General features: G+C 36.2%; 1 protein-coding gene across 2 annotated transcripts in view; it reads right to left on the bottom strand.

Moving 5' to 3' along the window:
* The window catches only part of glt1d1 (glycosyltransferase 1 domain containing 1), a 93,856-nt gene that overhangs the window by 42,782 nt on the left and 23,421 nt on the right, over positions 1-27,653 (bottom strand). For both annotated transcript variants that reach the window (XR_012384672.1, XM_005167246.6), the window contains exons 7-8: positions 802-900; positions 656-705 (exon numbers count right to left, since the gene is read on the bottom strand). Coding sequence is in view for 1 of the 2 variants with exons in the window: in XM_005167246.6 (XP_005167303.3) it covers positions 656-705; positions 802-900 (149 nt within the window). In the remaining variant the exon portion in view is untranslated. The remainder of the gene's footprint in view (positions 1-655; positions 706-801; positions 901-27,653) is intronic.

The following is a 27,653-nucleotide window of genomic DNA, read 5'->3' as shown; positions in this document are numbered from 1 at the left end:
AAAAAGTATGTGAACTCTATTTTAACGGAAGTGCAGGAAAGGTTTATTTTATCATGAAGTGACTGACATCTTTAATCTACCAAGAAAAAACTGGTGTTAACCAAAGACGTTGACAGATGGATGGCACACATCGGACAGACGGTATCTTTTAAACTTCTCTTTTAAACTTGGTTTCTTATTAGTACACACACAAAAATTTTAAATTAAATAAACTCAGCGATGCATTTATTCCCATTGCTTAACAACATACAGAAAAAAAATATATATATATGTAAAGATGTGTTGCTACATGCTTTACTATTCCTGCTTCTCCTATTTTCAAATAAGAGTTGAATATAAGCTTAGATAAACTTAAAAATAAAGAGGAGTAAATGATCATCCTTGTAATATCACAAGGAAACACTGTGGCCAATCAAACACAGCCTGGGTATTATCAAATATTAAGGATCCTGTGTACAACGTAACTGTCTTTTTGTTCTGTTCCAATTGGCCTGTTTAAGGCTCATTGTATGTCATGTCCATGTTTTAAACATTTTATTTATATATGCTTAGGTATATCCAGATTTTTGGCACCTCCAAATCATTTCAGACCCATTTAATATTGCGTCTCAATACCACATGTAAACAGAGTTGAACTAGACTAAAGTGAACTAACCTTTGGACCAATGATGATGAGGATCACTAATGGGTTCTGACTGTGCCATTCTGAAAGGGAAAAGATCAATGCATTTGGTTAAACACATTACTCCCACTGACAGATAATGTTTCATGAAGAGCTGTGATTTTCCAAAACACCAATACCTGAAAATGCTTCAACAAGATACAAAGGATCTTTAACTCGTCTGAGTCCACACACCAGCAGAAAAACTTGTAGATTCTCCACTTGTTTGCTACACACACCTAAAACAAAAGACAAAGAATTGAGGCACATTAAGCCAATATCTTTGCAGATCTGTAATCTGTGTTATATTTGATTTTTAGTTTAGATTGTTTTGAGTTTTAAAAGGCTTTTTCAAGGATTTTGCAATTCCACTTTAGTTTCCACTGACTTTCAATCTTAAACTAGAAATCCATTTTAGAAAATGAGTTATACACTGTAAAAAATATCTGCTTCTGTATTTAGTGATCCACAAGGGCTTTCCATTTCTTTGGAATGTTGATCTCTGCTCTGTCGACTTTTGATTTTGAAACTTTAACTCTGCAGTTTAACAAAGTGACATTTATTTACATTTTAGTAGTCTGAAATAAACTTGTGTACAAGAAATAATTTATTGAGAAAGGTTTTTGTACAGTAATATACAACACCAACCCAGACGATATATCAATTTAAACTAGGGCTGCACAATATATTATATTAGCATTGATACCACAATGTGTGTAATCACAATAGTCACATCGTAGGATTATGATATTACCGTTGAATATGAACCACAGTTTAAACCATACATGATTTGTTGTCATTGAAAATTTCAACCATTAAATGAATTATCATTTTATCATCTTTATGTGTTTTAAGGCAGTGTGAGCATTTCAAGCCACTTTAAAGAATTTAGGCACAAGAAATTATGTTTGTAACTATAAGACTAATTTTATTTATGTACACATACGATGAAGATACACCATATAGTGTTATTTTACATTTATTTATTCAATTTGTGCCTGAATCCTGACTCCTAGACAACCATACAGTATGTTTTATTTCTTTTGAATCTTTGCTGTATTGAATTTATCAATGCTTGTGATTGGTTTATTATATTTCATGCACATGCACTTTCCTACAAAATCATATCATTTAATCTAATGTACTGAAATTAAACTCGCAGGAAAATAAAATAAAGTGATGTACGTTTTTTTCAATATTATTTAGCCCTACTTTAAACTATTAAATGTTTAAGGGCACCTATTTTATCCCTTTTTCAAGTGTTAAGATAAGTATTTTGTGTCCCCAGAAAGTTTCTGTAAAGTATCAGCTCAAAACCCCCATCACAAACTGGGATTAAAGCATCTTCTTTTATAATTGTACTGACGTGGCTGTGGTGATAAAGTAAAACTCATTCTTGATCATGTTTGATAATGATTGATGATCACAGAGAGCTCAACAGATCTTTTAATCCCAGTTGCTTTGCACATGTCCTGTCTCATTGATATGATTATACGCATTACAAAATAGAGACATGTTAATACGTGGCTGTCAATCAATTCGGTAAGCGGGGAAACCGTATTCCTACATCACGTTGCAGTTGGCCTCAAAATTGAAGAGATTTGAATCCTATTTTAACGTCAGGAGATTTTAAAAGGGAATTATTGTGTTTTTATCACTCCAATATGATTGCAGACACACTATATCTACACAGTTCTGTCCAAACAGCTTACAAAAGTTTATTATTATCATAGGTGCCTATTAATAGAAGTAAATTTTTTTAACTTTTTAAGGTTAGATCAAGCAAGGAAACTGCTAATTTACAGATATTTTTACAATGTATGTTTAAAGCCGCATACATCTAAACACTGAGTAGACACTATCCAGCACATCTCAAAAGAATTTCAATAAGATTGAGGGCAATTGTTGGTCAATTTAACAGTTTCTTCAATTCTCACAGTTCAAACTTCATTCACAGTTTGAGCCTGATGAACCTGTGCAGTTTAGTTTTGATTACATTATCAGACTTCATAATATAAAATGTTTCTACTACAGTTTTTGTGAAAGTCTGAAACTATATAAAGTAACACACTATTTAGCTGTGTATATTTAGGATAAATCACATGCTATTTCTGAAATTAGTTGTACAAACAACTCTAGAAGTTTATTCCACGTAAACAACTTATTAGTTTCAATCACTGCAACCCTATAAACAGTGTCAAAAGTGCCTGAAGTTAAAGAAACACCAAACTACATGTGGAGAGAAACTGCTGATCCTGAATCAGATGGCTAAGCATTTCTAAAAAAAAAAAAAAAAAAAAAATGAAATGTAATGTGGCATAAATCAATGCATACATGCTGTACCTCCATCTGTAATGAGGCTAATCCATCAAACAAGGTCACAGAGATGTCAGAAACGCAATGAGTGCAAAACTGACTGCATGCTCAGAGTAGCGTGCGTGAAGAGTACTTTATCAATATAGCATATATAAATAGTAAGTATGTCACGGCATATATTGCATGGATCATAGCATACACAAGAATAACAGCCATATTTATGTCTATTAGCTGGATTAATGTGGAACGTGGAGGATAGTTTTTTTTTTAAATAATAATTTTCAAAAATGATTTCCCCTGACCTATAAATGACTACATGATTTTAGACAAGCTGTTATAAATCAGAGCAGCTATTTCCTGCTTTGGGGCAAATTACTGTTAACACAAGAAACATTTAAAGTCATCTAAATGATGTGAACAATTATTCACTTATAATGTCATATAAGTATAAATATAAGTATTAAATATAGATTTAAGTACTGGGGTAAATAAATAACACATACACTCACATGCTACCATGTCCACGTGACAGTCATATCTTGTTTTGTCAGTAGCTGGTATCCGTGGGAATGTTCAATCCAAATCTGTTCTTTAACCTAGATCATCCCTAGTTTTAATTCCACCTATTCCAGATTATCCACAAAAAATATGAGCACTAGTGTACGCATGACGTTTGCTCTGGGTCAGTGCAGGTTTGTAAGCATATTTATGTAAAGATGATCAGAAACAGTGTGAAATAAACACTGCATAGACTCCCATTGCTTTGATTTAGGGTTAATGATATCATCTCATGCTTAACCCAACTCTTATTGAATGTATCCATTTTTTCCTTTTTTAATGTCTGTCTTTGTTCAGTTTGGTAGCTTGTACAAACTTAGTTCTGGGTTTTAAGTTTGTTTAATGTGCACTCACACAGCAGCTTTAGCCATTGTTGTTGTTTTTTGTAAGTCAAAAATGACAAGGAAGGCAGCATCCCGCAGTACAAATTCAATGTAGACGGTTAGAAAGACACCCCTGCCTGTGGTGTGGGTGTGGCCTAAATGTGCTCCGTGCCTATCGGTGTTAATCTTTCACCTGGTGGCAAATTCCTTAATTGTCTGACAAACCCTATTTAAATGGATTATACTACTTCCGATTAACTCATCCCAAGACTCGGTTGCTCACTCCAAAACATTTTAGTAGCTACGGAGGCTTGAGCCACTGATATGCAGACAAATGTAGAGACAGAGAGAGATAGCTAAAAAAAAAAGAGAGAGCAGAGACTGTGATACTGTGCTCTCAGAGAATGGTGGAGACTGAGGAGTATTTCTGTGAACATTAAAACAACATTAAATCCTAAGGGTGTAACAAGACACTTACTCCATGAAACAACATAAGACACGAGATTGAGTTCACGAGAATGAGACTAGTTGAGATTTTAACACTATTTTTAAGAAACTGACTGTAAAACAGTAAAATGATTTTTTTTCACAAATTGCAAAACTATTTAGATGCTTTTTAAAATCACCTTGTAATTTGAATGTTATTTTACTTATATTTCAATGAATTCTATGCAGTAAAAGACATGCAAACACTGCAAACTATTTACTAATATATTAATAAAAAAAAAGACTTTTAGTCAACTGAAGAAAATAAAAATCACAAACTGCAAAAAAATTTGGGTCCTTTAAAAAATTATAATCAATGGCATTTTATTTATATTTTAAGGTATTCTATGCTATAAAGGACATACAAACACTGCTAAATATTCAGCTATGAACTCTACAGACTGGGTTCTTCCCTGTACAGTTTCACATGAGAAACCGAACCCTTTCCACAAAAAAAAAAAAAAAAAAAAAGAAAATCATGCAAGTTCTGTTATTTAATTTTTTATTTAATAAACAAGTTTCACTTTTGTTAAGCAAGATTTCATTCATGCCGCCGTGACTTACTCTAAGCTACTGGATGTGATCATGCCGATATGATACAAGGACTGATGGGAGAGAGTTGTTTTAATATAATTTAATACCGCATGCAAATAAGAAAAAAAAAAATTTGCTTTTTCCGTACAGCATAAACGCTCAGTAGGTGCAAAGAATAGTGTCAAACAGCCGTGTGTATGCCCTATCCTGTCACAAAATGTGGCTAAACATCCTATATGACAGTAATAGTTTGGTTGCAGTGTTTACATGTCTGTACTGCACTTCAATAATACGACTACATTGTCTTAATTTAATTTGTGTTTATGACAATTACGACTTTAAGCATATTTGAAGTGCTATTCCATAGCATCATCACGAACCATAATGTGTGTGGCTGCACTTTTAGCCTCTGTTTAACGCGGCAGCTGCTGAACTCTTGATTTGCAGTTTAAATCCAATCCTGCCTTTAATCTTCAATGCTAATTTCACCAGTTAACATCACAACTCACAAGGCAACTTTTCACCTTGACGAGAAGTCTCATCGCGATTTAATCTTGCAAGATCTCGTCATACGTCATACCCCTTTTAAACCCACATAATTCTCAAATTTCCAGATATTTACACTGTATTTTAGATCTCTAACATTAGTTTTATTAGTAAAAACTAGCCAGAAACATTTTAACAAACCACCTGCATGCATGTGCAATTTTATTAATTATAATTCTCTTTCATTATATTTTTAATAATCATATTAGTATGATAGTATCCTATTTTGTTCTTATTTATGTTTGTATTTATTTTAAAAAATGTTTGTGTGTGTGTGTGTGTACGTATATACACTATGTATTATATAATCAAGTCATGCCAACTAAGCATTCAGAGAATCAGAGCAGAGCTGATAAATATTCATGACTATTGCAAATATGGTCAATAAGGAACTGTGGAAAAATAAGGATTGCTAAATTGGACCAACTCATTTTATATAATACACTTTAGTTAGTTTAGCCTAAAAGTAGTGCTTGTGTGCAACTAAACTAGTGATAAGCAAACCATGTTAACTTAATGTTACTGTAGACACTTGTACTTACGTTACATACTAATCCAAGTATACTTCTTTACAACTTAGTATATAGTTTTTTTAAATATACAGAACATTTAATGTGCATTTTAAATGTATTTTCACAACATTACAAATGCAACAAAGTATTAGATATGCAATTGATATGTGATTATGATTTGCAATTGCATATTACATTTGCAATAATTCTCTCCACAATAATCACATAATGTAATAACATTAAACACATTTCAGGCATTATAAAATTGCAATGTAATTCCACCTTGAGTGAGGTAGATCCTAGGATTAGCAATGACTTACTTAAAAATTGCTTGCAATGACTGTGGAAGTACTCCAAGAAACTCAAGTTTATATTGTACTTTAGGTATCATTAAAAAGGTGCTAAAAGCGAAATGAATGAAATAGAATTAGACCCCAAGATCATCAAGATTAGACTGTTGTGATTTGAAAGTAGCCTGGTCTGAGTGTCACGTCAATGCTTGAGTGCATATAAATGTATGGCAATTTCTAACAGAGGCTCGGCCATCTGGATAAACTGCTGGGCAACACAAGCCAACAGAAATGTTATACTGTGAGTGATGCTGTGGCTAATTAAACCTTGATATCTCAACAGCAAAATCTCAGATAGCTATCAGGTGTATGAATATTGTTGTGGACCAAATTCATGACAACAGGACAATACACCACATCAGACTGCTTAAACCATCGAGAACAGTTCAAGAAAAATTAAGATGAATTTCTGTTAATGTCCTGGCTCAAATATTCACCTGACATGAACCCAATTTAACATATCTTTCACTTAGAAAAGCAGGTTCACACTGCATCACCTCATCTCTGCAACGTATAGGAATTGGAGGAACTGATGGCTCCTGATTTCATATGAAAATAAAGTATTGAGCAATAAATAAATAAATAAATCAATGCAAATCTCCCAAAAAAAAAAAAAAAACGCAAAGCAAAAATTTATTTAAGATATAAAAATATTTTTTCTAACAAAAATAAAGAACAGCAAAGGTAAAATTAAGTATCTAGAGAAATAAAAATAAAATTTGCAAATGAAAAAAGGAACTGCAGTTGAAAAAGAAAAAAAATATATATATATATATTTGCCAAACATTTTGCCTTTACAAAACCCATCCAATCAATTGCAAAGCTCATTTTGATTGCTTTTTAGTTGACGTGACCATTTTGACTCCAACCCCCTTATCATATCAGGGCCACAAAGTGAAATGCGCAGAAATGTGAAGCGCTAAGAGAAACAGCATCACAAACTCATGGTTGACTAAAAAGCTAATCAAAATAAGCATAGCAATTGACTGGACGTGTTTTGTAAAGGTAATGCTATAAAGTAAATGTTTTGCAAATATATATAGTTTTTTATTGCAAATATTTCAGGTTTTTTTTTTTTTGCACTACTTGATTTTTTTTTTTTTTGCAAATTAAATTTTTATTTCTCAAAACTTAATTTTCCCTTTTCAGTTCATTATTTTCTTAAGCAAAATTAGTTTTTATTTGTCAAAAATTATTTTAGATTTTTGGAGATTTACATTTATTTTTTTATTTATTTTGCTCAATACTTTATACTTTGTTTGCAAAACTTTCTCTTATTTTGCAAGTATGTATGGCCCTATATTGACTCCATACCCATCCACCCATAACCCAGTACTGTAAAATAATCTCTGTATTCGTAAAAAAAATCTCTACATTTTTTTTATGAAATCCTGGAGGGACTGATATGCAGTGCATATGAGTTATTTACATCAAAATGTAAAAGTACAGTAGCTATATACAGTACTTTCAAGTGTAGCTCCTTCAAGACTATTTGATCATTAGATATTAGGTTCCATGAAAGGTTTGAAAAAATCTATCTTTATATTTAAAAGGCTTTATTCTGTCATTTCCAGCAGGTAAAGCTAGAGAACATTTGCCTGAGAACAAGTCATAAATGAAATGAACCGTGAACCCTGACCACAAGAGCTAGTCGTTCGGATCCAAACAATCCACACGCAAGCTGCTTAAAGTTGAGCATTGTTGCTTTTAGCAGAAATTGCTGGCTTTTGCTTTAGTATTCATTGATGAGGTTAGTTTTGGCAAGGCTAAGGCTAGTCATAGGTCAGTATGAGGACAGCTTCCACTCTTAGACATAGGACATAGTAAGGGAAGGTCACAGAGGTTTATGCGATGTGAGGTAAAGCTGTGGGATTAGATGACTGATGTACATGCTTACAATGTTTTAACTCTCAGACAAGGTCTCTTGAGTGAATTTTTTACTGGGATAAAGAAATACATGGATGGTCTCACCCCGTCTAACCCGTACTTGATTAAATCACAATGCAACTCACAAAAGCTACCCTTTATGGAAACTTCTAAAAAGGGAAGTTGATATTCACACCCCCGGTTTCTCTCTCTCTCTCCCGCTTGCTCATATTATATAAGAGAGTTCAGATGCAAACGCACAAGTGTAGTCTGGAATCTTCTCGTCTTTTTCACCTCTGTATAGGTTCAATAATATGACTTTTAATGCAATTAAGTAAATTGCTCTGGCTTTGATGTGAAATAACTAAAACACAGGAGGCTAAAAACAAACTCTTTATATTAAAGGTTCACGGTATGGCTAATGATTTCTTAACATTTATAAACATAGTAGTTTTAATAACTCAATTCAAATAACTGATTTCTTTTATCTTTGCCAAAATGATAGCACATAATATTTGACTATTTTTCAAGACATTGTTATTCAGCTTAAAGTGCAATTGAAAGGCTTGACTAAGTTAATTAGGTTCAATAGGCAAAACATATTGTTTAGGAGGGCTAATAATATTGACCTTCAGATTTTATAGTATTTATTTACATTTATCGCAGCCACAATAAGACATAGAAATAAAAAAAAAAAATAATAATAATAATAATAACAACAATAATAATAATAATAATAATAATAATAATATATATACTGGTGACTGTGGAGGCCATTTGAGTACAGTGAACTTATTGTCATGTTCAAGAAACCAGTCTGAGATGATTTGCGCTTTATGTCATGGCGCATTATCAATGCTGGAAGTAGCCATCAGAAGATGGGTACACTGTAGTCATAAAGAGATGGATATGGTCAGCAACAATACCTAGGTAGGCTGTGGCATTGACAAGATGCTCAGTTGGTACTAATGAGCCCAAAGTGTGCCAAAAATATCCCCCACACCATTACATGGCCACCACCAGCCTGAACTATTGATACAAGGCAGGATGGATCCATGCTTTCATGTTATTGACGGCAAAATCTAAATGTACCATCTACCATTCGAATGTCGCAGCAGAAATCAAGACTCATCTGACCAGGCAACGTCTTTCCAATCTTCTATTGTCCAATTTTAGTCAGCCTGTGCAAATTGTAGCCTCAGTTTCCTGTTCTTAGCTGACAGGAGTGGTACCCGGTGTGGTCATCTGCTGCTATTGCCAATCTGCTTCAAGCTTTGATTGTGATAATTTTGTTGTGCTTTTAGAGATGCTCGGTTGTAACGAGTGGTTATTTGAGTTACTGTTGCCTTTCTATCAGCTCATACCAGTCTGGCCATTTTCCTCTGACCTCTGGCATCAATGAGGCATTTGCACCCACAGAACTGCCACTCACTAGATATTGTCTTTTTTGTGCGTGAAAATACCAGTAGATCAGCAGTTTCTGAAATACTCAGACCAGCCCGTCTGGCACCAACAACCATGCCACATTCAAAGTCACTTAAATCACCTTTATTCCTCATTCTGATGCTCAGTTTGACCTGCAGCAGACCGTCTTGACCATGTCTACATGATTAATTGCATTGAGTTGCTGCCATGTGATTGGCAGATTAGAAATTTGCGTTGACGAGCAGCCAAATAAAGTGGCCGGTCTATATATAAATATATAAACTTTTTTTTTTTTTTAAATGATAAAATGAAGTAAATTTGAACATTAACAGAATTTCAGTTCAGTAACAGAAAATGACTGCAGTAGTTTAAACTGAAAGGTTTACCCTTCACTACTGATGCCAGAAGTAATGGAGAATCTTTTGTGTTGAAAAAACAATGTCAAAGTGTTTACTAGAATACTAACTAGAACACCTAGAACTACTTACTAGAACACCTAAAATGATTTCAAGGGGTTCATACGCATCAAAATTTTAACTTCTAAAATTTAACCTTAACTGAATTTAGTTAAAAAAGAAAAAAAAAGAAAAAAACAGGGAACTGCATATGAATTTAAGAGTAATTTCATGCTTAGGAAGACTGACATCTTGGGTTTACATGAACAGCACTGACATTACCAAAATGAACCAAACTCTGACCTCAAAACAACCTGGATGGACACCAAGTGCTCGTATGAAAATACTGAAAAAACATCCTTTTTTTAAAGAATTGTTGTCTGCAATGCAGTAATGCAGTATGTAGCACTATAGAGCTGCTCCATTACATCTCTTATTCATAAAGATCTGCACAAGATGACTGTGAGGAAAACTGTACAATGCCTCAATATGGTTTAGATTTGTTTTGACTGTGGGTTAAAACTCACTCCTTGAGTGGTTTCTTAAAACAAAAACACTTTCAGATGTTCAAAAACGAAAGTACACTTCATATCACATCCGTCTGGCCAGTATATATTGAATAGAGGACGTCTATGAAAGCTTAGTGTCAGTTATTATGCATCATGGGCAAAACATTTTCAAACATCCAAATCCAAAACTACCTTAAATCATCCCAGGACAGGAGGGTTCATCAAAAGTTCATAAAAACAATTGAAAAAAAAAACAACAAAAAAGATGAATAAACTACAACAGAATTCTGCAACATTACAGAAATGAAGTTCATCTGAAGTAAATCTACAGCTGTACTCAGGCTGATTTGTGCTTGATTATACCACATAATCCCATGTCATTGGAGAGTTAGACTGCACATCCAGTTCTGTAATTCTGATCAGACATATGACGGGAAGATAAATAAGAAGAATCAATCCAGGAAACATTTTTCCTTTTTAAGCTCAGCCATTAATATGTTCTACTTTGAAGCATATTCCTTCATCCTCAAATAGAACCATCATGCTTATTTGTTTGTTTGTTTGTTTATTTATTTATTTATTAACTTGCTTGCTTACATGCGTGTTTGCTTGCTTGCTGGCTTGCTTTCTTGCTTCCTTACTTGCCTACTTGCTTGCTTACTAACTTATTTGCTTACATGCTTGCTTGCTTTCTTGCTTGCTTGCTTACTAGCTTACTTGCTTAGTTGCTTACATGCTTGCTTGCTGGCTTATATACTTGCTTGCTTACTTGATTGCTTATTTGCTTGCTTTAGTGCTTACTTGCTTGCCAGCTTCCTTGCTTGCTTACCTGCTTGCTTGCTAACTTGTTGGCTTGCTTGATTACTTGCTTGCTTACGGACTTGCTTGTTTACTTGCTTGCCTACTTGCTTGCTTACTGGTTTACTTGCTTGCTTACCTGCTTGCTTGCTCACCTGCTTGCTTGCTTACGTACATGCTAGCTTGCTTGTTTAAATGCTTACGTGCTAGCTTGCTTGTTTAAATGCTTACGTGCTAGCTTGCTTGCTTACTTGCTTGCTTATTTACGTACTTGCCTACTTGCTTGCTTGCTTACTTACTTATTTATTCAACCAGGAAAGTCCCATTGCAATACAATCTCTTCTACCAGGATGTCCTGGTCAAGAAGGGCAGCATGGAACAGAGTATATATATATATATATATATATATATATATATATATATATATATATATATATATATATATATATATATATATATATATATATATATATATATATATATATATAAACATGACAACACATAGACACACACAAACATAATATAAACCCTAATATATTATTAAAACAAGTGTACTGTTGACTGTAAAAATTCCACACAATTCCTTAATGTTGACCCAACTTTACTGATTTTACAATTTTAGGTAGATTGAACATAAAACTATTAAGTCGTCCCAAAAAGCTGAAGAATTATGTTGATTCAGCTCATTTTAAATAAGTAGTTTGAACAAGCAGCAAAAATATTATTTTTAAGTGTTCTATCTAGACAGACTTTTAAATATTTTTAAATACAGAAATAAATAGTACAGATATTATTGGTAGTACACCTTGAAGCTCATTCCATACATAAAGCATACTTAGAGAATGCAGATTGGACCCAACTCTGCATTAAAAAAAATGTCATCTTAATTAAGAGTATATGCTTTATATAGGATGTAAAAAAGTATTTGGGTCTGAACCAGAGCACTGTCACTGCAGCCGTGTTTGAATGTGAGCAGATGATCAAACAGATATACAGCTCACGATCAAACGTGATGCGTGATTTCAAAGGCTCTGCTGCACTAGGCTTCAGTCTAAATGTTTACCTTAAGAAAGTAACAGCACGACTAATAACTGCACTAAAAGTAGTTCAGCAGAGAGATTAGCCTTTGCTGGCAAACGCTGCAAAGACTTCACTCCACCGTGTGGCTGCAGGGGAAATAGCTTTCAAGAAACTCTGAACAGACAAGAAAATGAAATATTTATGGGGTTCACATTTGTTTAGATAGTATATGTGAATGATTTGGTTATAACAGGGATTTTGCAGGTTTATGAAAGCTTGCTTTTCAATTTATTTTAAAACATTTTAAAGAAATGTTGAAGAATACACTGATGAGAACACAACAGAAATAAAAATCTCAAAATGTGAATGCATTGGGCACAATGAGCTATATTAGCAAAACTTTAAAGTATTAAGACCTTATACTATATCTAAGACACATCTCTGTTACATTCATTCATTCATAAATTTTTCTTCGGCTTAGTCTCTGATCTTAGTAACAATTTAAAATAAAATATATAATGTTAAACGTTACATAATGGATCCAAACCAGTTGACAAATCGTTATTCGTTCATTAATTAATTTTCTTTTCGTCTTATTCCCTTTATTAATCAGGGGTCGCCACAACAGAATGAACCGCCAACTTATCCAGCATATGTTTTACGCAGCGGATGCCTTTCCAGCTGCAACCCATCCCTGGGAAACACCCATACTCACTTATTCACACACACAATTTAGCTAACTCAATTCACCTATACCTCATGTTTTTGGACATGTGGGGGAAACCAGAGCACCCAGAGGAAACCCACGCGAACATGGGGGGAACATGCAAACTCCACACAGAAATGCTAACTGCCCCAGCCGAGGCTTGAACCAGCGACCTTCTTGCTGTGAGGAGATTGTGCTACCCACTGCGCCAACATGCTGCCCTGAATATCAATAACACTTTAATTTAGTTTACAATTCACAATATTCACAAACTATTAACGATCACTAATAGCTTAATAAACTACTAATTAGGTATTTATTAATTGTTGGTAAGATAGAAGTTGGGTTTTGGGTAGGATTTGGGATGTAGAATTAGATCATAACTACTACAGCAATAACTAGTTATAATTACAGTAATAAGCCAGTAGTTAATATCATAAATTGTGACCTAAACTAAAGTTTATAGAAATACATTTTACTGTAAATAATTAATTAAATAAATAAATAAATAATTTCAAGAAAAAATCATAAAGTTTGTTAGAAAGACACTTTTTATCATTATGATTAACAGTTTGATCATGAGAAGCATGATTTACTAAGTACAGGTCACACGTTTTTTATAAAAACATTTTTTTACCTTACTTTTAATGATGATGGATCATTATTTTACCCATATTTTAAAAAGTAGACTATAAAATCATACAAAATTACTTTTATATGATTTTTTTTATTCGATGTATACTGTAAAATGTGAAGTCTTATCTTTGATCAATGTTTCCTTAACTGCACTGTCCAATAACAGTAAAATGACTGTATATTTTAACAGATTTTTTCCGTACTACACGTTACAGGTGTTTTTTCGTTTAAATACATTTCGAAATGCATTATGGGAAGGGGATCACAGATCAGACAGCGATTGATGGACACCGGGACATAGTTCTTCCTCTGTTTCGCCCTGGTAAGTACGACCAAAAATTTATCACAATATTTTATTACACTTGTATCATTATTTTAAATGATTATTCTCTTGTCTTAGCCGGGCATGAATGTACAACAGTGAATTATGTTGGATATTGTAAGAACAGACTTTTTTTCATTAAGGTCAAATTGTACTATAAGTGATTCCATTTAATGAGCATTTACCTAATGACTTTAAGTGTTTTCCTCATCAGTAAATATGCTATCTGTTAATTTACAGTTGTTTGTCTGTATTTTTTAAGCTGTTGTAAGTCACTAATGTACAGGTGGATAATTAGCATTTTTCATTTATTTAGTCTAAATCTGAATCTGACAAACGATTAGGAGTTTAAAACTGGAACTACCAAAATACTAGAATGAGCAGCAGTCATTCTGACCGCACATGTGCTTAGAATTAAGGTTTCAATGTCTGTCATATTTCATGAAGTCATTACGCTAAAAATATGATTTTCTTTTGCAATATAGCCTAACATGGTGTACAAGCAACTAGACTGCCTTACTTTGTGTCCAGCAAGCAGGACAGCTTTTGTGAAAGTGCAAATTATGTTTTTAAAATTTGAAAAGACATGTCAGAAGGAAGTAAATTGATGTTTTTGCTATCAGAAAGTTATATTTTTGTTAGCAGAAAGCTGCTAGGCAACACAGACATTTATATTCAAAGGCACACACTGAAATAAAGTAGCAGACTCTAAAATCCATGCTGTCAAGTTGACCATTTTAGTCATTAAAAACACTCTAATATTAGAATGACATTAGAAACAATGTTAGAATAAAATATCAGAATCAGTTTTATTGCCAAGTGTGCTTCTCACACACAGGGATTTGTTTTGGCTGCAGAAGCTTCAAGTGTACATAAAGTGACAAGTGACAACACAAAATAAATATGAAAAAAAAGATGATAAACATTAAACATTAAAAAGATGCAGATAGTCCAAAAGATCTGAATGTTAAGTTGTATGTACAGATTTGTTATAAATATACAGGTTATAAGGTGATGTGTACAAATGCGTATGAGAAAGTATTGATGAATGAGAAATGAGAATGCCTACGAAAAAATATACCCATATTTAAGAAAAGTCAGAGTACTAAAGTACTGTGGGTTTTATTTTAAACAAAAGTTATTACTGACTTACTCCCAGGGCCATTTTTATCGAAGCTGATATTTAGCCACATCATATTGGTGTTTTGTAACATTTATTTATTTATTTTTTTTTTAAATGAGTTGTTAGCCCAACACTTAACCCCAAATCTGGAGGACCAGGACACATACACTTGCTTACACAATTCACCTACAGCACATGTCTTTGGATTGTGGGGGAAACCGGTGCACCCAGAGGAAACCCATGTGAACACAGGGAGAACATGCAAACTCCACACAGAAATTCCTACTGACCCAGCTGGGGCTTGAACCAGCAACCTTCTTGCTGTGAGGCAACAGCGCTACCCTCTGTGCCACCAATGTTATTCAATAACACAATTTAAAAACGGTCAAAATGATCGCCTCTTTAGTTCTAGTGTTAAACAAACAAACAAAAAAAAAGTGTAATTTCAATCATTTTACTAAATGTCTGGGTGGAATGGTGGCACTTCACAGCAAGAAGGTCACATAAGTCCAGGCTGGTCCAGTTGGCATTTCTGTGTGCAGTTTGCATGTTTCTCCCCATGTTGCATGGGTTTCCCCTGGGTGCTCCGGTTTCCCCCACAGTCTAAAGACATGTGGTATAGGTGAATTAGCTGAACTGGCCATAGTGTATGTGTGTGAATGCAAGAGTGAATGGGTGTTTCCCAGTGTTGTGTTGTGGCTGGAAGGGCTTCCACTATAGGATAATAACGAGGCTAGATAAGTTGGCGGTTTATTCCGCTTTCTGAACCCCTGAATAATAAAGTGACTAAGCCAAAAAGAAAATTGATGAATGAATAATTAATGTTAATTACAGCCAATTTTTAACAAAGCGTGACAAATCTATAATTTAATAAAGCTGATTAATCTTCATTCACTGCATTATTTGCATCTGTCTTTGTAAATATCTGATGTGTTAATTTACAGGCTCCTGGCATGCTGTGAATTGCAAAGTTTTTCCCACAGTAACTTTAACTTTGAAGTAAGTCCATAAATGCCTTTGGTCGTGTTCCCTAATCTAGTGTTAGAGGATTTGTGCACGAGAGTGGTTTACGGCGGATTACAGCCTTCCTCAAACAAGACAGCAGGGGGAAACTGTTCTCCACTTCACCATAAACAACCAGCGTTTAAAATCACTCCTGTCCTTTTATTTATTTTTTGACCTGTGATTGATGGATGGGTAAATGTTTTTTACAATCTAATATTATATCTATTATTATCATATTTCTCCTTTAAGCAGAGGCTGAACTGTAAAAAAGCTTGTCAGTTTACTCTCCATAGGATCAGTTATGAATGCTCTGACAACTTCTCTTATATGCAATTCAGAGGAAAATATAATTACCGCAGGATGGATTACACCTCAAAAGGCAACCAAGCGGGTTTGCCCATATCTGTGAATTCTGCAGCAGACAACTGTCTTTTTTTGCTGTTTCAGATCTAAGTGTTCACATGAAAGGAAAAGAGGAGGATATAAACAAACAGTCACTGAAGGTGGGGAGGCAAAAACTAAAGGCAAATAAAGGCAAGAACAGCACATCTCTCCAGAGGGAGGAGAATATTCAGTTTCATGCGCCACAGAAAGTGATTTGGACAAACTGTTAGTTGTGCTCACCATGTTTCCCAAAACATGTCTTCCTCATCTCCTTTCTCCATGAGTTTACAGGTTTTTTTTTTTTCTCACTAGACTAGACTCTGATCATAAGAAGTGGCATGAAAACAAACATTGTTAACACTTCAGTTTAGGTCACAATTTACAGTATTAACAAATCATAACACTACTAGCTTAATAAATGACTTATTAGCTGTTTATTAATAAGTAAGTTGGAATTAGGGACGCAGAATAAGATCATACTTTATAACTACTAATAAACTCTTAATATATTAATAATAGGCAGGTAATAAGCCAGTAGATATCATGAAGGGTGACCGAATTTAAAGTGTTATGCAAATTTTAATTGGAATGATTTTAGAGCAGGGTTTTTCAAAGTCTAAGACAGTGGGCCTCCCTTTTGACACAACTTATCCATTGGTGCCCCCCTCCTCCCAAACATGCACCCACACACACACACACGCATGCACACACCCAAACACACAGTATATATAAAGACACAGACAGTGCAATTATTTACAGATTAATAACAAGTATTTTAATGTAACGTTTTTAAAACTAGGATGATGGTTCAATATGAATAGAACAGATCTAAGAACTGTCCATCCCAGTCAAAACAGTCGAAGTTTAGCGGGTCTTATGCTGTCATTAGCCAAAATATTTTGACAAACCACACATAAAGGTCGTGGTTCATCAGCTGGTCCTGTCCACGTAAATCCTAAACTCAAATACTGATCATCATATCGTCGTCTTTTGGGTTTAAACCCTGAACTTGAAGGCTTTTGTGGCGAGGGGGCGTGGCTGAGAGCCGTGGGAACGGAGTGAGGCCACCGCGTAAGTGAATACACCTGCGGTGCGCACCTGCCTCGGATCCCACGGAAGGAGCTCTGGATCATAAAAGGAGGAACGAGGGCAGAGGAAGCCGAGAGAGGACCGGGCCCGGACATATTTTACTTTTGCTTTCAGTTTGACGGCAGTCTCTGTGAGGAGCTCAGAAACCGACCCATGTATTAGCAGGCATATACCTGTATTGGCGGGCTTGCCAAACAGAAGCCAATTCACAGCTATGGCCTTCTGGGTAAAAAAGGTTTTCTTATATTTGACGTATTATTTTTTTTTTGCTTTGTTTAATTAAAACGTTTAAATATAATAAAAAATACATATAATAATTAAACTTAATTATATTTTTATTATATTATATTTTTTCCCGCGCCTCACACTTTGAAAACCCCTGTTCTAGAGAGACTTTTTTTTATCTGAAAAATGTCTCAGTTAAATGTGCCTTTATTAAAAGCTTGATTAGTAGCTATATTCCTCAAGCTTTAATTGCTATATTTTATATTTTAAAGCTAAATTGACTTATTTAGTTTAAAGTGCTACAGTTCAAGATTGATCTAAGACAGGGGTGCTCAATGCTGTTCCTGGAGATCTACCTTTCTGCAGATTTCAGTTGCTACCCATATCAAACACACCTGAACCAATTAATTAGGACCTGAACACCACGTGATAATTACAGGCAGGTGTGTTTGATATGGGTAGCAACTGAAATCTGCAGGAAGGTAGATCTCCAGGAACAGCATTGAGCACCCCTGATCTAAGATCTAACATTAATCTGTAAATAACAAAAAAACATAACAACATCACCATTTTCTCACTTTCAACAGCCTTATCATGTCTCACGTAACCGCTTAGTGTTTTAATCACAGTGGAATGTCAGTAAACTTATAATACAGTCAGAAAACACATTAGCTTAACATGTTATATACATTTTCCATAAACTCAGTATCTGTAGAAGCATAACAATATCAACAGAATCATCTCACGAGCATGTCACACCACTTCTTTATCAGTTTCATGGCTTACGGTAAAGTTTCGTATTGATTTTTAAAATACTACTTCTCACTTTCAAGGCACTTCATAATCTTTCTCCTCAATACCTCACTGAACTTCTCCATACTTATACTCCTTCTCACACTCTTAGATCAGCCACTCTTTCTCCCATGGTGCCACCTCGCACTCCATTAAGCACAATGGGTGCCAGATCTTCTCGACTATGGAACTTACTTCACCTGGACCTAAGGAGCAGTAATAGTCTTCACACTTTAAAATATCATCTCAAGACCCATCTTTTTAGGCAGGCTTTCTTTTGACTATCTTTTATCATGTTATTTTATATTCACAATGTTTTTGTACCTGCAGCTCCATACATCCATTTACAATTTTGTTTTGCAATGTTTTATTAATTGTTTTAATTTTTTCTGTTATGGCTGTAGATGCTTGTTGTAAGGCAACCTTTGGGTGTCCAGAAAAGCGCCATTCACAATATATATATATATATATATATATATATATATATATATATATATATATATATATATATATATATATATATATATATATATATATATATATATATATATATATATATATATATATATATATATTATTATTTATTGTTTTATTACTTTTTAATTTTATTTATAAGAGAAAAAAAGGACAGAAAGAGAAAAAAAATAAAAACAAAGAACAAAGTGGTTGTAATATGGGTTACAAAATCAAGTCATAATACATTTGAAGTACATTTTCACAAATTATTTATAATGAAATATTCAGTTTATTTTTGCCGTTACTTGCTGCACTATTTTTTTAAATCAAATCTTAGGGTCAAAGTCAGTCGCTCCATAGAGTGTATTTCCTTTACAAAACCTTTCCATTGAGCCCTTGTTGGAGGATCACCTTAAGACCATTTTTGAGTTTTGGCTTTTTTGCTACTTACCAAAAGGATTTCAATTAAGTATTTGTCAACAGTTGGAATAATTTCTGATACACTCCCTAGGTATAATGTAATAAATGAGTAGTCCAATTCTTCTCCAGTTATCTTTTTTATTTCAGTGGCTATTTCATTCCAGAAGGGCTGTGTTTTTGGGTTTGCCCAAAAAACGTGAAAATGGTTAGCTATTGAGGTTCCACATTGTCTCCAACAAGTGGCCAAACTTTCAATACCCTTACACAATGCAGATAGTTTAGGAGTTATGACGAACCTCTGTCCAGAATCTGTCCAGGCTCCCTCTGTTATTTATTGGTTTGACTCTTTCTCCCATTTTTTGTTTTATGTAATTTGATGAATGAGTCTTACTGTTTTAGATGCGTTTATATAATTTAGAGACCGGGTTTTTGTTTTCTCTTTTAGGTAGGCTTCCAAAAATACTGTGGTTAAATTATAATCATCGTTAAATTTTCTTTTTTATTAAAGTAATCTGACTTGCGAGTATCTGTAAAAATCCTGTCCAGGCCAAATGTATCTAATATGGTTTGATAACTCATGAAGTGTCTGTTAGAAGTCACTGAACTGAATGATGTGAATCCTCTACAAACCCACTGTTTAAATCTCTTATCCAGTGTACACGATGGAAAATCTGGGTCAAATGCAATCCAACTTAATTTCCCATTATGCTTTTCCAATTGTAATTTCTTTAGTATACTGTACTAAACCATAACTTCAATGAAAACACGGTCCAAGTAATTAATCTACTGTAATACTTTTCTGCTCCATTTTATTACCAATAATGATAGTAGAGGTGTATTCATCTGTGTGGTTTCTAGTGTTTTCCATTTATTAATATTATTATCAGTATAAACTACTTGTAACAGAGGTGTTTTTTGCATTATACTTTTTTTTTTAAATAACAGCCATCAGCCTAATAATCAGTAAAACCTGTTTTTGCTGACAAAACAGCATGCATAAAGTATAACATTTATTCCTTTTGGTGGCATTAGATCTTGTGTAAAATCTGGTAATATTGGTCTGTTTTACACTTGGTCATTTCATAATTTTTTTTCTGATCAGATACCTACGATATTTGATTTGTGGAAAATTCCTATTAATATTTGGCCACATAAAAGTGTTTACACTAAACTGATATAAATCAGATCTTCAAATCCTGCGTTTTCAACTATATGCAAATTCAACCATAGGTTACGCCGACTAAAGCATCAGATACGCCACACTTTATTTACTTATTGTTTTCAGTGATGCTATATATGTTATTCAGCATACAAATAGTTTCATATGAATGAGGCTCTGTACTTCAACTGTGTTCCAGAAAAACATTATTACATGCACACAAGGAGGGCTTTATAATTACAGTCATTATAGTCTAAATAAAACTATTTTTTGTTTTGCTGATAAGCACAAGGCATCATTCAAAATTGTAAAGGGTTTTCATTCGAGGATAACCCACTCTCCAGCAAACACAACATTGTGAAATACTCAAACCAGCCTGCTGACACAATCAACCACACCACATTCAAAATTACTTCAACATTCTTGGCTTATATAAAGGGATGATTAACTAAAAAACTGAAAGTTTTGTCATCATTTACTCACCCTTTACTTGTTTAAACCTTTATGAGTTTCTTTATTCTGTTGAACACAAAAGAAGATGACTTAAAGATGGCTAAAACCCTGTAAGCATTGACTTCCATGGTATTATTTTCTCCTACTACAGAAGTCAATGGTTAATATGTCTTTCGTTCCATTTTTATTGTTTTATAACCTGTTTTAACACATTTCAATCTGTTTTTATTTATTTTTTCCTTTGTTGTTTTATTTTCTTATACTTGTTTCCTAATTCCTGTTTATGTAAAGCACTTTGAATTACCATTGTGTATGAAATGCGCTCTATAAATAAACTTGCCTTGCGCTCAAAATAACTTATTTAGTGATCAACAGAAGAAAAAACTCAAAGGTTTGGGAGGGTCCACTTGAAAGTGCGTAGATTGTGAGAAAGGGCTCTATTTTAACGATCTAGGTGCAAAGTCTAAAGCGCATGGCACAAAAGTATTAAGGGCATGTCAAAATCCACTTCTGCTATTTTAAGGACAAAAATAAATAAATAAGGTTTGCGCACCAGCTCATGGTCTAAAAGGGTTGTGCTTATTCTCTTAATAAGTTATGGGTGTGTTTGCGCACAATGTGCATTAAACCAATCAGAGTCTCATCTCCCATTCTCTTTAAAAGTCAGTTGCGTTGCTATAAGGTGGATTTGCTATTTACATGGCGGACTTTGTAAGTGGAAAAACTGAATGCTTCACTAGCGAGAAACAATTAAGCAGACCATCTGCATTGAGGATAAAGAACAAGCCTCCTCCATTCAGCATCTTTACATTCTCTTTACTCCTTCACTTTCGTAGAAAAATATATGGTGTTGTGCGCACTCCACTGAAGACATCCATTAGCCAACGTATTTTATTTCGTTTGTTAAGATTTGTTTCAAAACTATTTCTGAATTCAGTTCTAATTTCCAGCAAATGACAATGAAATGTGGTAAAAAAATAAAATAAAAAAAACAGAGTTATATCCAAACTTGCGTCCTATTCCAATGCCATATATGGTGATGCGTACTTCTCTAAAACCCAACAGGTGGACAAATCTAAACTTGTTTTTATTAAAACAAATGTAAATATGTATATAATTAAAAATTCTGCTAACAATAATAACATTATACAAACGCAAACTTTCATGAATAAACTGAAATAATTAAGCAACATGTAAAAGTTTGGACCCGCACACTAATGTGCTGTACGCTGGACTATAGATTTTAGAACTTAGCAAATTTATTATCTGTATATTGTCATTATCTATATTATATTTATTATTACCCTGTTTTATTTTCTATTTTTATTAATGAACTGCAAAGCAATATTGATGAAAATCTCACTCTTATAAAATACACAGATGATTTGGCAGTGGTTTCCTGTCAGGAAGAAATTAACAGTTCTCTATATTTTAAATATATCAATAGTATCACAGATTGGTTGACAAAAGTTCATTACATCTAATTATTGGAAAAACAATAGTTCCCAGCTATGTCTGGGAAGTCAAGTAGTGCAGTAGATACTAGATTTTAGATAAACCAGGAATCATAAATGGAAAAATAGTTGAGCAGGTCTCAAATTTTAAGTATTTAGGCACAATTATTAACAATAAACTGAAAAGTCATTTATCCCAATTGCAGTTGTTGTCTTAAATCGGATCAATGTTTGAAGTGAATGGGATGGTTGTCAAAAATGATCTGCAGGAATATGTATGGGGCCAATTTTATTTATTTTTTTAATTTTTAACTTTTGTCGTTGTCTTGATGAGTGTTGCTATTGTTTGATTGTTGTATGTGTGCAGTTGATGTCTTAAACCCAGTGTTAAAGACAAGTTTCTGTTCTATGCCAAAAAGAACGGACAATAAAGTTTAAACCAAACTAAACTAAAAGGCACCAACAATGCACCTCAACACACCTCTATTTTAGATAACGAATAACGAATCCACTGATGTAAATTCAGTTAATATGGTTAAAGAGTTTATCATTCCTTTTTGGGGAAAAGGGAATAGGTTACTAAGTCATGCGACATACATTTTGCCCGTAGGTATCCTCAATATTAAGAAACACTAGGTAAGTGGGTGAGCGCCGCATTTTGTATTTTTGCTTATTATTTCAGGGAGTTTATGTGTGGCGTCGCAAACGCTGAAGATTTCGGTTTCTTTTTTACATTTTGATTTTTATTAGTAAGTTTAGAAGGGGATCTTGTGTTCTAGCTTTGGTGGCTTTTGGTTTTGTTTAGTTCTTTGTTTTGGCGCCACTCTAGTTCTTTTTCCACTGAAACTTTTTGATTGTATTTCTTTTTTTTTTTTATATATATATATACATTGTACAAAGCGCACACATGTAAGCCTCTCTTTTGTTGGCTTCATCTTTCATCTCCTCATAAGAGGAATAAACGAATTGATTGTGAAGTTTGTGTCCTGGTGTATTTTCCACCCATCTACTTAGTATTAATTTAATATTATAAATGTTACCAATACTCTCCCAAGACAACTTATTTAAATCGTAACACCGACACACCCATGAGTCCACAAAGAGGGGAAAATGGAATTGCCATTCAAACAACATGGCACAAAACATGACAATTAGGGTTGCTGTAACGGGGAGACTGACACGGAGGGATCCATTTTGCAGTATTTATTAAGTCACACTTAAACATCAACAACTCGCACGGCTGTGCGGACATACAACATACACATCAACAGGGAAGTAGCAGATGACAGACTCAGTGTGATTACCAGGCTTAGGTCAGAGGCAGGCAGCGTGATTCAGAGTCCGTGTAACAGGCTTTAGTCAGGGGCAGGCGGAGAGAATCAGAGTCCGAGGAAACAGGCTTTGGTTGAGGGCAGGCAGAAGACAAAGCAGAGTCGAGAGACGGGCAGTAGTAGTAAACGGGAGATCAGGCAGGATAGAACGCTCAGAAATGCTGGCCGGGGCTAAACAAGACTTCGCACTGAGGTGTGAGTGAGAGCTGCTTATATGTGGTACGTGGGTCATTAGTGGAATGGAGAACAGGTGTGCTGGAATCAGGGTGAATGGATGACGTAATGGTTAGAAGTCCGGAGATGGTGGCCTCTGCGGGCCAGCGAGGGGAATGACTGGGACCGAGTCGGTGACAGAGCCCCCCCCCAACGAACGGCTCCTGAAGTGAGGCAAGTCTCGACGCCGGGGTCTTCCACGGGGGCGAGGGGCCGGCATATCCGGATGTTGTGAGTGGAACTCTACCAGTAGTGTAGTGTCTACGATGTCCTTGCAGTTAATCCAAGATCTCTCCTCCGGGCCGTACCCCTCCCAATCAATGAGATATTGGAGTTGTCCACCCTGGCGTCTGGATCTCAGGATTTCGTGAATCTGGTAGGCCTCCTCACCATCGATCATGAGAGGCGGGGGAGCCTGTTCACCGGCTGCCACCTCTCTATCCGCCTCGGCTGGACCAACAGCAGGCTTGAGCAGAGAGACATGGAAAGTGGGAGAAATACGGAAATGATTAGGGAGTGTCAGTCTGAACGAAACAGGAGATATTTGTTTTTCAATTTGGAACGGACCCACGTACCTGGGGCTGAGCTTCTTGCAGGGCAGTCTGAGGCGTAAGTCACGGGTGGAAAGCCATACCCATTGTCCTGGGGAATACATGGGACCAGGACGTCGGTGTCGATCGGCTTGTTCCTTGAAACGCCGTATGGCGTGAGAGAGATGAGTGTGAGCTGCGTTCCAAACCTCTTTGCAGCTTTTGAACCAGGTGTCCAGAGCGGGGAGTTCGGAGGTCTCGCCGGACCAGGGAAAGAGAGGAGGTTGGAAGCCCAGTACGCATTGAAATGGAGTTAGCCCGGTTGATGCCTTTCTCAAAGAATTTTGAGCATATTCTGCCCACATAAGAAATTTAGCCCATTCATTCTGGTTAGAGTGACAGTATGTGCGGAGGAATCTGCCAATCTCCTGGTTCAAGCGCTCTGTCTGCCCATTGGATTGGGGATGGTAGCCGGATGTTAGGCTAATATTCACCTGAAGATTTTTAAAGAATGCTGACCAGAGTCGAGATGTGAACTGGGGACCTCTATCCGACACGATGTCTTCGGGGAGACCATAGTATCGGAATACACATTCGCAGAGTAATTCGGCTGTTTCCATGGCTGTAGGCAGTTTGGGTATGGGAATGAGACGGCAGGATTTAGAAAATCGATCTATTACAGTGAGGATGGTGGTTTTGCCCTGAGATATAGGTAGATCGGTGACGAAATCTATGGCGATGTGTGACCAGGGACGGTGTGGCACCTCCAGGGGTTGGAGTAATCCAGCTGGACGGTGACGGGAGTGTTTAGACATCTGAAAGGGTGAGCATTTGTTTATGAAGTTGATGACGTCTTTGTTTATGGATGGCCACCAATAGCGGGATTGAATTAATTGCACGGTGGCTGTGCTGCCTGGATGACCGGAGCTGGGGTGGTCATGTACCTCGGAGATGAGCCTTTCCCGAAGTGACGGGGAAACAAAGATCTTATTCTCTGGACAGGACTGTGGCGTGGAACTGGTTTCGGCGGCTTGAAGGATTTCGTGTTCGATGTCCCACTGGATGGGAGCGACAATTAGAGGATCTTTGATAATGGGTTCATCATTGTTTTCTGAGGTTTCATCGTCTGAGAGGCGGGAAAGAGCGTCTGCTTTGATGTTTTTTGAACCAGGGATATATGTGACTTGGAAGTCGAATCGTGTGAAAAACAGAGCCCATCTTGCCTGTCTAGGGTTCAGACGTTTACAGGAGCGGATATATTCCAAGTTTTTATGATCGGTGATGACAGTGAAAGGGTGTTTGGCGCCTTCAAGCCAGTGTCTCCACTCCTCTAACGCCGCCTTCATGGCGAGGAGTTCTCGATTTCCCACATCGTAGTTCTGCTCAGCGGAGTTGAGCTTGCGAGAGTAGAAGGCACAGGGATGGAGCTTCTTCGTGACTAGGGATTTTTGGGACAGGATGGCTCCAATGCCAGTGTTGGATGCGTCAATTTCAACAATAAAGGGTTGTTCGGGATCAGGATGACGCAGAATAGGTGCACTGGAGAAGCGGGTTTTGAGTTGAGTAAAGGCTCGAGTAGCGTCTGGGTTCCATTTTAGGCGAGCGTTATTGGCCTTTACCATGGCGGTAAGTGGAGCAGCAACTGAACTGAAATTTCTTATGAAGCGCCTGTAGAAGTTGGCAAAGCCCAGGAATCGTTGCAGTTGTCGGATGGTTTCAGGTTGTGGCCATTGCGTCACGGAGTCGACCTTTTGCTGGTCCATGGCCACGCCTTCGGGGCTGATGATGTAACCCAAGAACGATATGCATGTTTGGTGGAATTCACACTTAGAGATTTTTGCATATAACTGATTCTGGATGAGGCGTTTGAGCACTGCCCTGACGTGCTGAATGTGCTCAGATAGTGAGTTGGAGTAGACCAGGATGTCGTCAATGTATACTATGACCCATTTGTTGAGCATGTCTCGAAATATCTCATTTACAAAAGCCTGGAACACGGAAGGACTGTTTGCTAGGCCGAAGGGCATAACGAGGTATTCATAGTGGCCGTCGATTGTAGAGAACCCGGTTTTCCACTCGTCTCCCTGTCGTATGCGGATGAGGTTATATGCACTACGGAGGTCCAACTTAGTGAAATACTGGGCGGATCGGAGTTGCTCAAGGGCGGCTGGAACCAATGGCAAGGGGTAGCGGTATTTGACGGTGATCTCATTTAAGCCTCGGTAATCAATGCATGGGCGTAAGCTACCATCCTTCTTCTTTACGAAGAAAAAGCCTGCTGAAGCGGGTGAGGTAGATGGTCGGATAAAGCCCTTTTCTAGCTCCTCAGAGATGTAGTTCTTCATCGCTTCAGTTTCAGGTTGAGAGAGGGGGAAAATGCGACCACGAGGGGGCGTGGTGCCTGGTAACAGTTCGATGGCACAGTCATTTTCACGATGCGGAGGGAGCTTAGTAGCCTTCTGCTTATTAAATGCCTCAGTTAATTCATGATAAGCCTCGGGAACATGACAGAGTTCAGGGTCTTCGGTGTTGGTAATCGTGTTGATCTGGACTGGGGAAACAGAATGCAGACATTGGGTAAAGCACTGATTGCTCCATTTTGTGATCTCACCAGTTCTCCAGGAAACTTGAGGGTCGTGTAGTTGTAGCCATGGCAACCCGAGAATTACAGAGTGCTTAGGGGAGTCGATGGCAAGAAGGGAAATCTCTTCTTCATGGAGAGAGCCTGTTTGAAGAGAGATTGGTTGAGTCTGGAATTTTATGCCTCCCTCTCCCAATGGGCGCCCGTCTACAGCAGTGATGGCTAGGGAGGAATCACAGGAGGTTAGAGGAATGGAGTGAGTGGTGGCAAACGTGTAGTCGATAAAGTTGCCAGCGGCTCCTGAATCGATCATGGCCATGGTCTCAATTTCATCTCCATTATTTCTCAGAATGACAGGCAAATTCATAACATCATTAGTGGTCGTGAACATAGTGGTTGCACTCACCGAGAGGGTTTTAGGGAGAGGCTTGTTGGGACATAAAACCTTCGTATGACCTGGAAGTCCGCAATAGAT

Source organism: Danio rerio, chromosome 8 (genome assembly GCF_049306965.1).
Source record: "Danio rerio strain Tuebingen ecotype United States chromosome 8, GRCz12tu, whole genome shotgun sequence".
NCBI lineage: Eukaryota > Metazoa > Chordata > Actinopteri > Cypriniformes > Danionidae > Danio > Danio rerio.
This window is presented reverse-complemented; position numbering and strand designations above follow the sequence as displayed.